We start from the raw sequence: 14,303 nt of genomic DNA on the forward strand, positions 1-14,303 counted from the left end.
TCTTTAGAACAGAGACAGATAGCTGGTGTTCATATTATCCTGTAATTCTAATGGTGCTGGATAGCTCTGTAATAGCTCTGTATTCAGTTCAGGCCTTTGTTCTCCTTGACTGAGAGATTGATGTAGATTCATTTGGGCATGTGGACTGCTATGCTCTAATGCAACACTGACAGGCCCCTGTGTTCAACCTGGAAGCAAAGCAAGTTATTTATGAACTGCACAGTCCTTCATCTAATTTAAATGGCACTAGAAATACAGCTCTGCTGATTGAGACTGAGCCAACTGTGTGATTACTGACAGTACGTACTGTTCTTTTTTGTTCTTTTGTGTGTGTATTACAGAATCCATTTCTCTCTGCCTACTACAGATGGGAAGAAACTTCCTATACTATACAGTACTGAGATGTTTTGGGTGAAAAAGTGGTAAAAGACACATGGAGGCCCGAATACTGATGTTGTAACAAGTGTAATAAGTAGGGCTTGGGTAATAAAATTCAATACATTTACAGTACTGTTCCGAATTACTTCAATAATACCAAGCATCAAAACATTTAGTACTAAATTTCAATACCCGAGTGGTCAGCCTTAGCAGTGTCACTGAACCATTAGGCATGATAAATCTAGACTGATGACTGGCTGTCTGAATTATATACTCTGAGCATGTTATTAATGTAAGTGCTTCTTAAATTCTGTGCAAGATCTGTGTGTGTCCTGTAATTTTAGTTCTTAGAAAAGAGATTCAATTTTTTGTGTGTAATATTTTTTTTTGTAATTTTCAAATAGAACATATATGTTTAAGCAATATACAACAACATACACTATACAGCAATATATATTATACAAACAAAAGTCTGAACACCCCTGGTCAGCTGACATGTTTTGTTGATTTTCTAAGTGAAAATAAGTTAATACATCCTCAGTAATGAACACATCCTCTTCAGGGAACACACTAAAGTAAAACTTCAACATTTTCTGCAAAGTTTAGTGCACAATTTTTATTTATTTGCTGAGTTTAATATATTGTATATCTCATATATAATATATATGAAAAAATATATATATTTCTTCCAATATGTTAAATTCAGCAAATAGACGCTAATTGTGCAGTAAAATGTGCAGAAGTGTGTTCACTGTAGAGGATGTGTTAACTTATTTTCACTTAGAATGTAATTTGACCCGTGTCTGTCTCTGTCTCTCTCTCTCTCTCTCTCTCCAGGTATAGGTATATATATATATATATACATATATATATATAGATATATAGAGAGAGAGAGAGAGAGACACAAACAAACATATAATTGGCAGTGGTTTGGTTGCAAAAAATAATACCTGAAGCTGAAACATTATGATTTTCTCATTCAACAGCATTTTCAAACTAGCCCAGTTTGGTGGGTGCACACACTATACCAAACACTCCACAGTACGGCCAGTGAAAAATTCATACTACATAAGCACATCTTCTGTTTGCTTTGTTTTGCTTCTGTTTGCTTGTTTGCTTTACATGAAGAACTCTTGTAGTGTGAAAATCCTAAGGATTTTAAAAATATAGATGAAAAGAAAATAATGACAATAGATATATTAAGTCATATCAATTTAACCCAACGGGGATGGTAAGTCTTTTTACAAGGGGAGGGGTGGTTTTGTAATTTTTTTAAATTACAGGAATTGCATTCCCTTGCGTCCTCCTCCATATCAAGCCCTGATTATTCATATTGATTCTTTTAACGATGCTCAGCCCTAATAGTAAGCTTTAGTAAGGTAGTTTAGTAAGGTTTAGTAAGGTATTAGGGCTGGGTACCAAACAGAATTCCAAAATCTTCTATTTTCTTAGTCCACAAAATTGTGCTGTGGTGGCAATAATCTGTGCTGGTTTTAAGAACATTAAGTTAGTATTGCTGTCTACTTCACAAGTTTGTTTGTTTCAGAAAAAAAAAATAAAGAGAAATAAAAGAGTACACTTGAAAAGATAGAGACAGTAATCAAAAGTAATGCAGTACTCAGCATACCACAAATCTTTAAAAATGCAATTATTATTATTTATTTTATATATATATATATATATATATATATATACACACACAAATGGCTTTAGTCCTGCTCTGATCTAACCCGTATTAGGAGCCTCCATCTCTCTGCTGCCTGAGGAAACACAGGAGATGAAGGGGAAAGCAATAATGCACATTAGGCCCTTAGAGGTTGTCATGGTTACTAGAAGAGAGGTGAACGGTGATGTATGTTGAGAAGATCGGGGGTCAACCACCTGGGGTAACCTTAACCTTTACCACTAGCCACAGCAAGCAGGGCTAAATTAGAGTTGTAAGCAGTATGCAGTGTATGCATGAGGCAGTGGCACTATGCTTTAACAAACAGCACTCATATTTCTAATAGTAAGGCATTTCATATGGACCATTTATGAGTCTTACACCCCAATTACAGTGTTTAAAACTGATTATTTTATGCTATTTTAATAGTCACTGACGTGGTGTCTTTTAGTATTCATATAGTAGCCTGGATTTCTACACAGATTAATGGCACTCTTAATGGGAGTAACACTGTCTTTGAAGCCGAGAGTCACAGTGCAATCACTCAATTCAGGGCTTCGTTTTTTAAATCTTCTAAAATGGTTTCATGGTCGATATCCATTTTAAAAGGGCATAAAATTCAGATAACTGATAATATCAGTTGATGTAAATTTACACTGTAAACATTTAATTTTATACTCCAGTAGTTTTAGTTGATCAGTGTTTTGCTGACTGAGATGATAGTCAGCTTCAGTTGTCACACTTTGTAAACTCACATAAACAGCAGAAACAAGTTTTAAATAATATAAACTAAATATAAATATATAAAATGTAAATATTGTAGCAGGGTGGAGTTCTTAATGGTTTCGATTTTGGTTAATTACCAATTATTTTTCAGATTTTTCATCAGTTCTCTTCATTCAATAAATAAAAGAAGCCACATCATGAAGTTTGAATTTTACATCACATCCTTCTTCTTCTGTGAGTTTATTGGCTGGCTGCAAAGCAAACATCCAATTATTGCATGACTTGCGTGGAGCTCTCCCATTATCTGATCACTCAAATGCATAAAAATGTGTTTTAATGACAAAAACAAATTAATGACAGATTATTAAGTGCATGTAAACACACTTATTAGGATAGTATTTTTAACTAGAAATTGAACTTTTGTAGCGAATCTAAACTCCCACCTAAATTCACAAGATTGAACAGGATTTTTGCCAACGTTCTGTAAAGCTCATCCAACCTCGCAAAAACTGTGACCACATTTCTGGGCAGGGCAGGGAGAGGTCTTTTTTGCAGAAATGCTTTCCTCTAAGTGTCTTTTATGCTCACTGAGCATTCTTCCCGTACAAAAAAAATTCCAGTTTGGAGAACACGGACCAAAGAGGCACGGTGAATGCGAAAAAAGCAAGATCCTTTCCAGTGTAATTGAAGCAGGCATCAGATAAGAGGTGCCTTGTCACTGTGGCATTTTCTCATTTGTTTGCAGCTGTGCCTCTGGCTGAGGACAGAGAAGACTGGGCTTCTCTGAAATAAGGCTTCAGAGTACGGCACGTCCTTCATTGGCCCTTGTTAAGGGCCTGGCGATAGCCGCAGCGTGAGACTCGGAGCCCTTCCTGCCTGTCTGCAGTGATTGGACCAATTCCCTCTGACTGAGTCGTGAAAAATTGAGGCCCACAGTGTTTGGAGTGTGAGATAATGTACTCAGCTCTGATGGGTCTGTGCCCTTGCAGAGTAGCAGTCTACACCTCTTCTACTTCATGTTCTCATTTCTTTGTTCTTCTTATTTTAAGCTACGTGAATTTGTGTCTCTGTGTAATGTACCTCGAAGCGACACTACTAGAGGCTGTGAAATGTCAGCATCAAACAATGGCTGTGGCAGTAAGCATTAGGAATTATTTATATGTTTCTTTTATTCTGTGGTTGCCATGGAGGCTTTACCTTTTCTCAGAGGGAAAATAAGGTGATGGCATGAATACACAATGTGGCATTTGTTGACCATAATATGATGATGGGACTGATAGTTGTCTCATACTGCTAGTAGCGTTGCCTTTTCACTAGCTAAAACACTGCAATCTTTGGATTTTTGCAATTTGAGGTGACTGTATGAGGCCTTCTGGCCTTACAATGATTACAGGTACTCCGTTATCTGTTCACAGTGCCATTCAAATACTGAAATCACTATTAAAGGATTTGTTTCGTTTTTTCACGGAAAGACAAAGAAAATATACATATGAACAACAGGAATGACAACTAGGCTAACTACACTAGCGGATGTCAGCTAGATTTACAAACAGTGAAAATGTACTTCTCTGACAAACTACCAAACATGTTGATGCATCATCCACTCATGAGAAAATGCCATGTTTCTTGCAGTTAACCAATCATCTGTTCATTAGGCCTTGGATCCCCAAATATTAATAACAGTGGAAATGCATATTCCTGGTTTTCACAGATAAAAGCGCCACATTATTTAGCTAAGATATGCTAGGCTACTAGTACAGTTGCTTTTTTTGAATCTATGCATAATGTGACATTCTGGACTGACATGCTTTGCTTTTTGTCTCCTTTTTTTCATGATCATTTTATATTGTGTTTAATAGAGGCATATCATCATTTTACCTATCTGATGATTTGGTTCCTTTAACATTCTGCAGTAAAATCACTTCATTTTTGATACATTCATATTGGTTTATAGTCTGAACTTGTGGACTATTTATGTGAAATGACAGAATACACTGTAATTCTATCCTGCTGTAACAGGCGTGCAATAACCTGTTCATATCTCTTGGTTTTGAATGTCTTGTTTGTATGGTGTTTAAAACCAGAAGTGGCGAGGCACAGCTGGTAAAGCAGAACAAAAAACAAGAAACAAAAGGATCTGGCTTTTCTAATCAAATGGAAGGGAAATTCCATTGATTTTTCTAAATGTCTATAATTCAGTGGTTAAGATGTAAACAGCCATTCGTGGTGGTTTGATGATTTGTTCATTGTAAAAAAATGTACAGACTCAGATTCCTTTACAGTGGTGGTGATAGGAACTATGACGTATAGAAGGCAAGGCAAGTTTATTTATATAGCACCTTTCATACACTGCTGTCATTTAAAGTGCTTTACAAATGAGAAAACACAGTTGTTTAAAAAGTAAAGGAGAATAGAAATTAAAAAACATGATTAAAACAATAGGTTTAAAAGAGAAAATCATTAAATTAAAAATCAAATTAGAAAATGAATTAGGATAGTTAAAAATCAAGTTAAAAATTAAAAATTAAATTAAGATAATTAAGCGCTGTTACAGAGGAGAAGGGCTAGAAATGTTAACAGTGTTTTACAAGGAGCTAAAATCTAGCTCAAATAGAAGTGTTTTGAGCCTGGATTTAGAAGTGTCCAGTGTCAGGATTCTTCTAATACTCTCTGTCAACTGGCTCCATTGAAGAGCAGCACAGTAACTAACCGCTGCTTCTCCATGTTTAGTCCTTACCTTCGGCAGGACTGACCGACTAGTTCCTAAAGATCTGAGAGTTCTGCTTGGCTCATATCACTGCAGTACATGAAATAAACATGCTGATCCTACAGCATTAAGTCATTTATAGACCAGTGATAGTATCTTAAATTACTATTAGTTCCACTAATAGGGACTAATAAAGCATTATCTTCTCTTATCTTAAAGTCTGTACTGTAAAAAATTGGTAACCAGTGTAAGGATCTAAGAATGGAGGTGAGGTGTTGCCTTCTTTTACTGGCAGCCACATTTTGAATCATCTGAAGCCGTTTGATTGTCTTTTTTGGGAGTCCAGTTAGGAGACCATTATAGCAATCAATCCTGCTAGAAATAAGGTGTGGATGAGTTTCTCCAGGTCTGCTTTAGTCAGAAAATCTCTTAACTTGTTGATGTTTTTAAGGTTTTTAAGGGATTAAAAGATGATTTAGTAACTGCTATAACCTGAATGCTAAACCTGAGATCAGAGTCCATTAGTACACCAAGGTCATGTGCTAGTTCTTTAGATTTTAGGGCTCTTGAACCCAGATAGGCAGCTTGGCTGTGCCTCTCATTTCTATTCCCAAATGAAATAATCTCTGTTTTATCTTTATTCAACTGCAGAAAGTTTTGTCCCGTCCAGTTAGTGATGTTCTCAAGGCACTTACAAAACACTTACAATGCAAATATAGCCATTTTATTTACTATCCAAAATAACCAGTGATGGTCTTCTGAGTTTTTATATGTAATATTGATGATGGTAAAAAAGTGATAAATTTGGAAAAAAAAAAAAAGTTTTCTTTGGAGACTATTTTGCCTTATAACACCCCGCATGTATGTCTCCATCATGAATGGATTTTGAGAAATCTGTTGTTTTTCAGCCAAATCCTTCTCATAGCAATGTCTCAGACAGGCAGCGTATTCATAACTATTTCAAGAGATAGCTTTTAGAGGCACTAAACTTTTCAGACGTTTGGTTCCTTTCAACAACACTGTGAACAATTCTGACTCGCCAAGTTTCTCTAGAAAGGCGCATTTTACATCAAACTACTTTGTTTACATCTTAACCATTTAACCCTCTACTGCACGGTGTTGGCAAATGGCAACAATTACTTTATCTTACTTTTACTAAAAAGCAGTTATGTATTGTATGTAAATTTGTGTTTTCTTATTTAATTGTGGAAAAAGTGTCGTTTACTTTGAAAGGACAAATATTTCATGACATCACATGACCAGGAATTTTTATTATGACATTGTTATTGCCATACATTCCAAATACCAACTGAAATTTCCAATACTTCTAAATACTGGGTCGTACATTTCACTAAGTATACATTGGATTTGTTTGTTCTTGTTTTCAATAAAAGGATAAAAGGATGTTTTTAGAGAAAAATTAAATTTTATGGTGCTTTTAGATTTTATGGTGCTATGGTACGATTGCACATTGTTGCCAAATGGCAACAATTTACCAAGTAACCCACAGAAGTTTTAGAAATAAATGTATTTTTTTCCATTATTTAAGCAATGTCAAATAACAAAAACACATTAAACATTTTATCATGTTTAAGTTATAATTCATGCAGTAGAGGGTTAATTATGCAGAATTTTGTTAAAACTGGTGAAACTCCCCTTTAATACAGCCAATACCCAATTCATTAAAATATGCCCGAACTGGCCAGGAGATCAGGATCTGGACATCCCTTGGACATCACATTGAGTAATTTGTTACAGGGCTCATTAGCATAACATTAGCATCCCACTATGACATCAGGATCTCAAAGGCCAGAATTACAATAACGATCAACAAATGGTATAGTTTGCAGCCCTAGATGCGTCTCTCCAACTCTGGATTAGACTTTTTCACTAAAATGAAAGCATGGGCTTCATTGTCAGAATGCACCTGGCAGTCTTTCTACAAACACAGACTCATTAAATCTGTGAAAGAAATTTCCATTGAATCAGAGAAGTAAAAGAGACAGACAGACAGGATGAACTTCATTAATGCTCCTCCATGCTCCATTTAATTTAAATGCAAATGCAGACACACATAGAGAGAGAGAGAGAGAGAGCTGGAGAGAGTATGCTGATAATAAAAAGGACAAAGAAATGGAGAAAGAGTGCACAGCTGAGACGGGTCATAGAAAAGGACAAAGCAAGTGCATCTCTTGCTTCCACGTTGTCTTTCAGTTAATTGAATAATCTGTGCTCTCAAGGCTGCAAAACAAGCCAAAGCTGCAGCAGCGCGAAGCTGTCAGAAGAGATCAATCTGTGCTGTTGAGGGCGAACGTTCAGCATTGACCGAGCGCTTTCACTCACGTCATATAAATGACATCACTTGCATTGAGATTGCTTTGACATTTGATTAGTGCCAAAAGAAAGGAGAAGGATCGATACGCTAACGTGCTAGCGAAGGAATGCTTTAAGAGAAGCAATGCTACGCAAAGCAAACAATGCAATGCTGTAACTAAACAGCCTAGGTCATCATTTTGAAGAGAGTTTGGAGAAATAAAGCCAGGTCTGTCACAACTACCTGATTCAAAAAGAATGAATGAATTAATTTAGTTACTAGTTGGCAATCAGCATGATAATGTGCATTTTAAAATCTACTACTACTTGGCCAATAAGTACAAGCCAAGATAATCCGCTTTTTGAACTCTGGAGTTCAAAAAAATGACGAAAATGTCCTAACAAGCATGAAAGACCTGGTACACCACTACTGTCACCCTCAGTTTAACAGCCCTTCAAGCTTTCATCTTTAAGAGAGAGGAGAAAAACAAGCTCCACTCCTGCTTTAGATGTGAAAAAATCTACAAGTGTTTCTGTTCATCCTTCCACTGTGAGAAGACAACTCAACACTATGAGTCTGAAAGGATGTGTAGCTGGCAAGAAGCCTTTACTGAGAAAAGGGAAATAGACAAAAAAAGGACATTTGCACAAGAACACAAACTGAACATGTGAAATGTGCAGTAAGGTTTTACGGACTGATGAGTCTAAATTTGCCGTGCGGCAAAATGTAATGGAACGCAAGAAGGAGAAAATGCAACCAACTTCTAAGACTGAACTTTGCAGGTGTGGAAAAATATCTCTGCAGATTTCCTTGAAAAACAGAAAGCAAGTCTTCCGAAAGGTATGGAAGATATAATAAAGGCAAAGGGTGAACACACTAAATACTGAAAATACTGGGTGGGTGGGTTGGTGTGTTGGTTAGTTGGGTAGGTAGGTAGGTAGGTGGGTAGATAGATCTTTATTGATCCCGAAGAGAAATTGCAGTGTTACAGCAGCAAAACATATGATTGCACATAAACCTACACATATTAGGCAGAAATAAAACAAGACATACGTTAGGCAGACATAAAAAAGGATGAACATTATCTGAGGAAAGAAAAAGTCTTTCATTTGGCTATTATTGGGCTAGAAGAAGAAAAAGACAAGACAATGTGCAATGTGTCACTCTTACTCACTAATCAGATTTCAGAACACTGTGGATATGCTGTAATGAAATCTTATAATTGCACCATTAGAATGATTCTCCACATGAGATAAAAAGATTACTAAAGACCCAGAAGAGGACTGTGACTTATGAAACTGATTGATGTATTAAAAAATCAGTTTTACTGGAACAGCTCTGGTACAGATGACATTGCATTTGAAATGTGCCTCGAAATGTGCCTGAAATCACTAGACTTAATGAAATGAATCCAACATAATTTGGAACCCGTGTGGCAAAATGTAATCTTCTGATTTATTATTTTACAGTTAGGTTTCAGAAGTGCACGTGTTACTACTGTGTGTTGCTAATTCAGTGGTGAAAATGGGAAATCCTGAACATGAGCAAGATGGAAAAAAAAAAAGTTGCACAATATTTGGCAAACTGACAGTAAATATTGCCTAAGCTGAAGGGAATGTTATCACATGGCTCTGATAAGTCACTGCTTATGAACCAAGATAAGACACACAAAGTAAAATCTTTGGTCTTCACAAGAGGCTCTGTGATCAGCTACAACAATGAAGGTGAGGCTTATTTCATACTACAACGTAAAGTATAGACTTCTCAAGTTTGTAAAATAGTGCACAGCTGCCAACTAGCATGTTGCAAAGTTCAGTAGCATAGTTGCTGTACAGCCTTGACGGAGTCGAATAAGTCCAGTTGTGCACTGCTTTCTGACTATGCACTTTGACAAATCTCAAAGTCTTAGGGGGTGTTTATATCTGCAGCTTCATGCTCTTGTTCTGGCTAAAGCAGAAAACAGCGTTTACACTGATATGTTTGACACTGATCCAAAAGATGTAGGCAAAAGCCATATGGAGAACGTTTATAACTGATTGAGTAGAGTTTCTGGTGTACATTTGGTGAACTTTCAGAGGCGCCTGACCTAACTGAGCTTGTACATTTTATGTGGGTTATGTTGAATTCATGGTTCATTATGTGTTCGTGCCAATATTCAGTAATTCTGTATGTTGCGATTTTAAAGATGCACAGTAATTAATGTGTTTTGTGGACACTTTGAAATACCATCACTGCAATTTAGTCAAACAAGTTTCACCAGAGATTTTTAGACATGAAGACCAGGTCTGCTTTCACCAGCTCAGAAAGGTGAAAGCTCACATGCCACACAGTTTGGAGAAGAAAGTTTAATCTCACAAATACATGTATGCCTGGGTCCGTGTATCTTTTGGCCATTCAATTTTCATTTCAAAACCAGTATTGAAAAACGGGAAAATGGGTCAGTTCTCGTTTTTGGTTCTGTTATCGTCAGTAGAAAAATCAATTTATCCAGATTTAAAGTTTTCTATCACTTAAAAAGGAAATAAATGTGCAGAGGGCACATATGGTCACAGAAGCTCAGAAATCAGGTGGCAAAAAATGATAAAGACAGATCCCGGCATTTTGGGAGACTTTATGACATTTTTATAGGTGTTTGTATGTCTAATGTAGCTATTCCATCAGCAAAAAACTGAAGTGATATGGGGAAGAGACTCTACAGGACTCCTGCCATTTAACAGCGAAATCAAAGAGAAATGAAAGTCACTCTGCCCAATAAAGATGAGAAAAATTAATACTGTAATGTTTTGTCGTCGGATGTGAACTTCCTTATAGTGACTGTGTTACAGCTCCAGACTTAACAATTAAAGCTGTGAGTTGTCCTGTGTTCATATTGTTCCTATAATACTGTGGCAGCTGCCAGTGGCTCCGGTTTTGGCAAGAAGCTTTAGAGGCACGTTATGAGAAGCCGCGTTTCGGGCTCCGCCCCTTTTAAAAGGGGCTGACGTTGTGGTTTAATGTTATTAATGTAGTTATTCTGTTAGTCTAAAATATATGTATGTGTTATTGTGTTATTCTGTAGCGTCTTCTGCGTCTCCTTCTCCTTCTTCCCCAAGACACTCATCATTATGACTAAAAGCAGCGCCTCCATTACATTAAACTAAACTCTCACTGAGAGACTCTAGGTCCTGTTGTGCTGTTTGCTATGAAGGAAACGTAAGAATTAACTGTTATTTACACACAGAAACAGCCGAGCTCACAAGTGCAATCCGTTGTGTCCATATGCCTCTAAGACTTCTGAGAGCTTCTGAGATCATGTGTGCACTCTGCACTTTTTTTTTATTTAGATAAATACGATAAGACCCTTTATTCCACTGTTATTTGATTTTATGATTAGTTTATGAAACTGTAAAACGAAGCTATTTCTTGATTTTTCCACTGACAATAACAGAACCAAAAACAAGAACTGACCCATTTTCCCATTGTTCAATGCTGGTTTTGAACTGAAAATCGAACCCATGCCTGTATCACAAACAGCAATTTGTGACAAAAAATATAGTTTTTTTTTTTTAGTTTTTTTAAATGCAATATTTGTGAAAATACTGTAAACCATGCTAAGACATTAGTTGATTATCGTGATAATATTTTTTATATTGACACACGCCTAGTCTGTATAGACATCTTTGAACCACTTTGCGTTTGTATTTTAGCCAAACGCACTAGAGTTCATGTGGATATGGACTAGGAGCAACCTCCTCAGGGAGTCTTGGTCCACTTATTTGATGTGCACCAGAGTCTGAATAGCAGCATTCTTCACTCTAATGAACCAAACTAAGAGAGCAATTGCACCAGGGTTCATTTTATTCAAACCAAACCTGCCAAACTGAACACAATGGAAGAACATTGGACCTCATTCACCAAGCGTTCTTTGGAAGAAATTTCTTCTTAAAACACACTTACACAGTTTTCACGAAGATTCTGACATTTACCAGTGTTTTCTTATTTGGGATTTGTTCTTAGGTAAGAACAGGACCTACACACACTCAAGAGCACAAAGGTGCGAACAGTTCTGTGGATCAAGAACACGTCATGAATCTGACACAGAGTTTTTCTTAGCACCTTTCTCAAGAACAAATTTAGGAAAAAACCTAGTAAGATATTGGTGAATGAGGCCCATTATATTGAACCAAAACCCTCAATTAGAACTGAATAATTTTGCACTTTTCTTGTTTCACGGAATGATGTCTACCATTTGTTCAACCAGATGATACTGGGGATCTTATGGATGTCCATGCTGGTCCAGTCTAAAAGCCTAATGTTCCAGCCTTTAGACTGTGCAGATATTTATAACGACAGTTCTTTGACAAGTGGAGTGTATCTGATCTATCCTACCGGACCCAACTCTGGCCGCTATGTATACTGTGACATGGAGACTGATGGAGGAAAATGGACTGTGAGTAGTTATGGATTATTAGTTGATGATTGGACTGGTAATGCACCTTTTACTGTGGATACTGTGAGAGCAAGAAACACGTTAACTCAGTCTAATAGCCAGTGCAAGGAAAAACAATGAGAGGAAATCACTTCACTAAAGATGGTTCTGGAGCTTAAAATGGAACATTTATAAACATTTCCAAGTAAGACATGGGACAGTGGTTCAGGCGGCAAAATACGTTTTGTAGCACTATGCTTTTTTCTATTTGATCAATAATTATGAATAATTTTAGATCTTTCTGCCAGGTGTTCCAGAGAAGAATGGATGGTACAGTGAACTTCTACAGAGGATGGGATCACTACAAGAATGGGTTTGGGCATGCAGCTGGAGAATACTGGCTGGGTAAGATAGTCCATGTTTTGGCCCTACAATAATAAGAATTACACTTGAATCAACATTTTTGCAGTCAGTCAGTCACTGACTTGCTGAGTTTCATTTTTGTCCTGCAGCTTTCATGAAGCCCAGCAGAAATGCTTTCTGTTTATATCATCTTTTTGTTTTTGTTTACAGGACTTGAAACAATCCATCTTCTTACCCTGAAGAAGAACTATGAGCTGAGGGTGGATATGGAGGACTTTGAAGGAAACAAGGTTTATGCTAAATACACATCCTTCGGTATCTCTCCCATGGCTGTTAATGCAGAGTTGGATGGCTACAAACTTCATGTAGATGGTTTTCAAGATGGAGGCGCAGGTATGTCATAAGACTTCAGATCACGTTTGTAGAACACTTTGTTTAAACGCTGCTACATTACAATAAGAATCATGCCATGAACCTGTAATGGCAGATGTGATATGCTGTCATGAGTCGTCATGACAGCTTGTGTTACATGATCATTTTTGCTGTGTGTTAGTCGTCATTAAGGGTCAAAGATTTTTATATCGAAAACGCAATTTAAGAGAGTGCAATTTTCAAATCGCAAGAGCTGCAATTTTTTAAAATTATAGCCTACATTATTAAAAACATTGTCTTAAGTTTTAAGAGGGAAATTTAAGGCAATAACAGAGTTGTATACTGCCTGTAGAGTTAGACCAAAAAGACAATAAAACCTCCATGTGTTGTGATGCCACAACTTACTGGCTTTCTAGCTCACTACATTAATGTGTCAAGCTTTAATCCAGAAAATGTGTATATTCTGGTCTTCTTGGACAAAAAAAAGGTCTGAACCACTATTTATAGGAAATAATCACAATTAAAATCGCAGTTGCAATTTTAGTCCAAAAAATTAGATATTTTCTCCAGTTGTCAAGACATCAAATATTATATTTGTCATAAAATCAAACATTATGACATCTGTCACAACAACTGCCTGACACAGTTATATTACTGAACAAAATCTATCATGACAACTCATGAAAACATATGACATCTGCCGTGATGTTCAAGTCATGGTTATGTGAATGTTTTGAAGGAAGGTTCACTAAAAGCGTTACTCCACAAATGCTTCATTTTAACCGTCAGTTACATCATATTAACCATGTATTAACCATGTCCTTTTGTGATAGGTACTATAAGGATATAAAGGCGTGATACTGATTAATATGAGAGTATCTGTGCAGCCCTAATTCATGCATCATCCATGTGCTTTGTAGGGGATTCATTATCTTACCACAGTGGATCAAAGTTCTCCACCTTTGACAAAGATCAGGATTCATATGAAGGCAACTGTGCTGTTTCCTATTTTGGAGCATACTGGTACAACTCTTGCTACTCGTCCAACCCAAACGGAATCTACACATGGGGGACAGATTCCCAACCTGGACTGAACTGGAGATCTTGGAAGAGTTTTGTCTCTGTGAAGAGTTTCTCCATGATGATCAGACCAGTGAATCTGACCTGACCTTCAAGACGCGTCAAAACACCTGCTGTTGTAAATGAGTTTGTCCTGTTGTCCCAGAATTACATACTTTGAGTTCTTGAACTAGAGAATCGTAATGAATGTGATTTCTTGATTTGTTTAAGCTCGTACAACTGCAAGCTTATGACACCCTAAAGCGTATTATTTCGTAAGTACATGGAAAGCAATGCAAACTGATATATATAT

At 36.7% G+C, this 14,303-nt stretch overlaps 2 protein-coding genes across 3 annotated transcripts in view; one reads left to right on the top strand and one right to left on the bottom strand.

Moving 5' to 3' along the window:
- Window positions 1-14,303, bottom strand: part of kiaa0930 (KIAA0930 ortholog) — a 49,807-nt gene that overhangs the window by 12,665 nt on the left and 22,839 nt on the right. The window lies entirely within an intron of this gene.
- LOC118812408 (microfibril-associated glycoprotein 4-like) lies at window positions 9,378-14,291 on the top strand. 2 transcript variants are annotated; one of them, XM_036577411.1, is made up of 5 exons: window positions 9,378-9,512; window positions 12,029-12,217; window positions 12,505-12,601; window positions 12,770-12,952; window positions 13,852-14,291. In XM_036577411.1, the coding sequence occupies exons 1-5, from the start codon at window positions 9,507-9,509 to the stop codon at window positions 14,097-14,099; spliced, it is 723 nt and encodes a 240-aa protein (XP_036433304.1). In that variant the 5' UTR covers window positions 9,378-9,506; the 3' UTR covers window positions 14,100-14,291. The 2 variants fall into 2 exon arrangements, with proteins under 2 accessions (XP_036433304.1, XP_036433305.1); XM_036577412.1 differs by lacking the exon at window positions 12,029-12,217 and having other exon boundaries at window positions 9,397-9,512.

This window comes from Colossoma macropomum, unplaced genomic scaffold (genome assembly GCF_904425465.1).
Source record: "Colossoma macropomum unplaced genomic scaffold, Colossoma_macropomum, whole genome shotgun sequence".
NCBI classification, from domain to species: Eukaryota; Metazoa; Chordata; class Actinopteri; order Characiformes; family Serrasalmidae; genus Colossoma; species Colossoma macropomum.

Bases quoted from the DNA above. Each gene is read 5' to 3' on its own strand.
- LOC118812408 (XM_036577411.1), top strand. The intron at 12,602-12,769 runs GTAAGATAGTCC...TTTTGTTTACAG, and splicing joins AGCTGGAGAATACTGGCTGG to GACTTGAAACAATCCATCTT. The intron at 12,953-13,851 runs GTATGTCATAAG...TGTGCTTTGTAG, and splicing joins TTTTCAAGATGGAGGCGCAG to GGGATTCATTATCTTACCAC.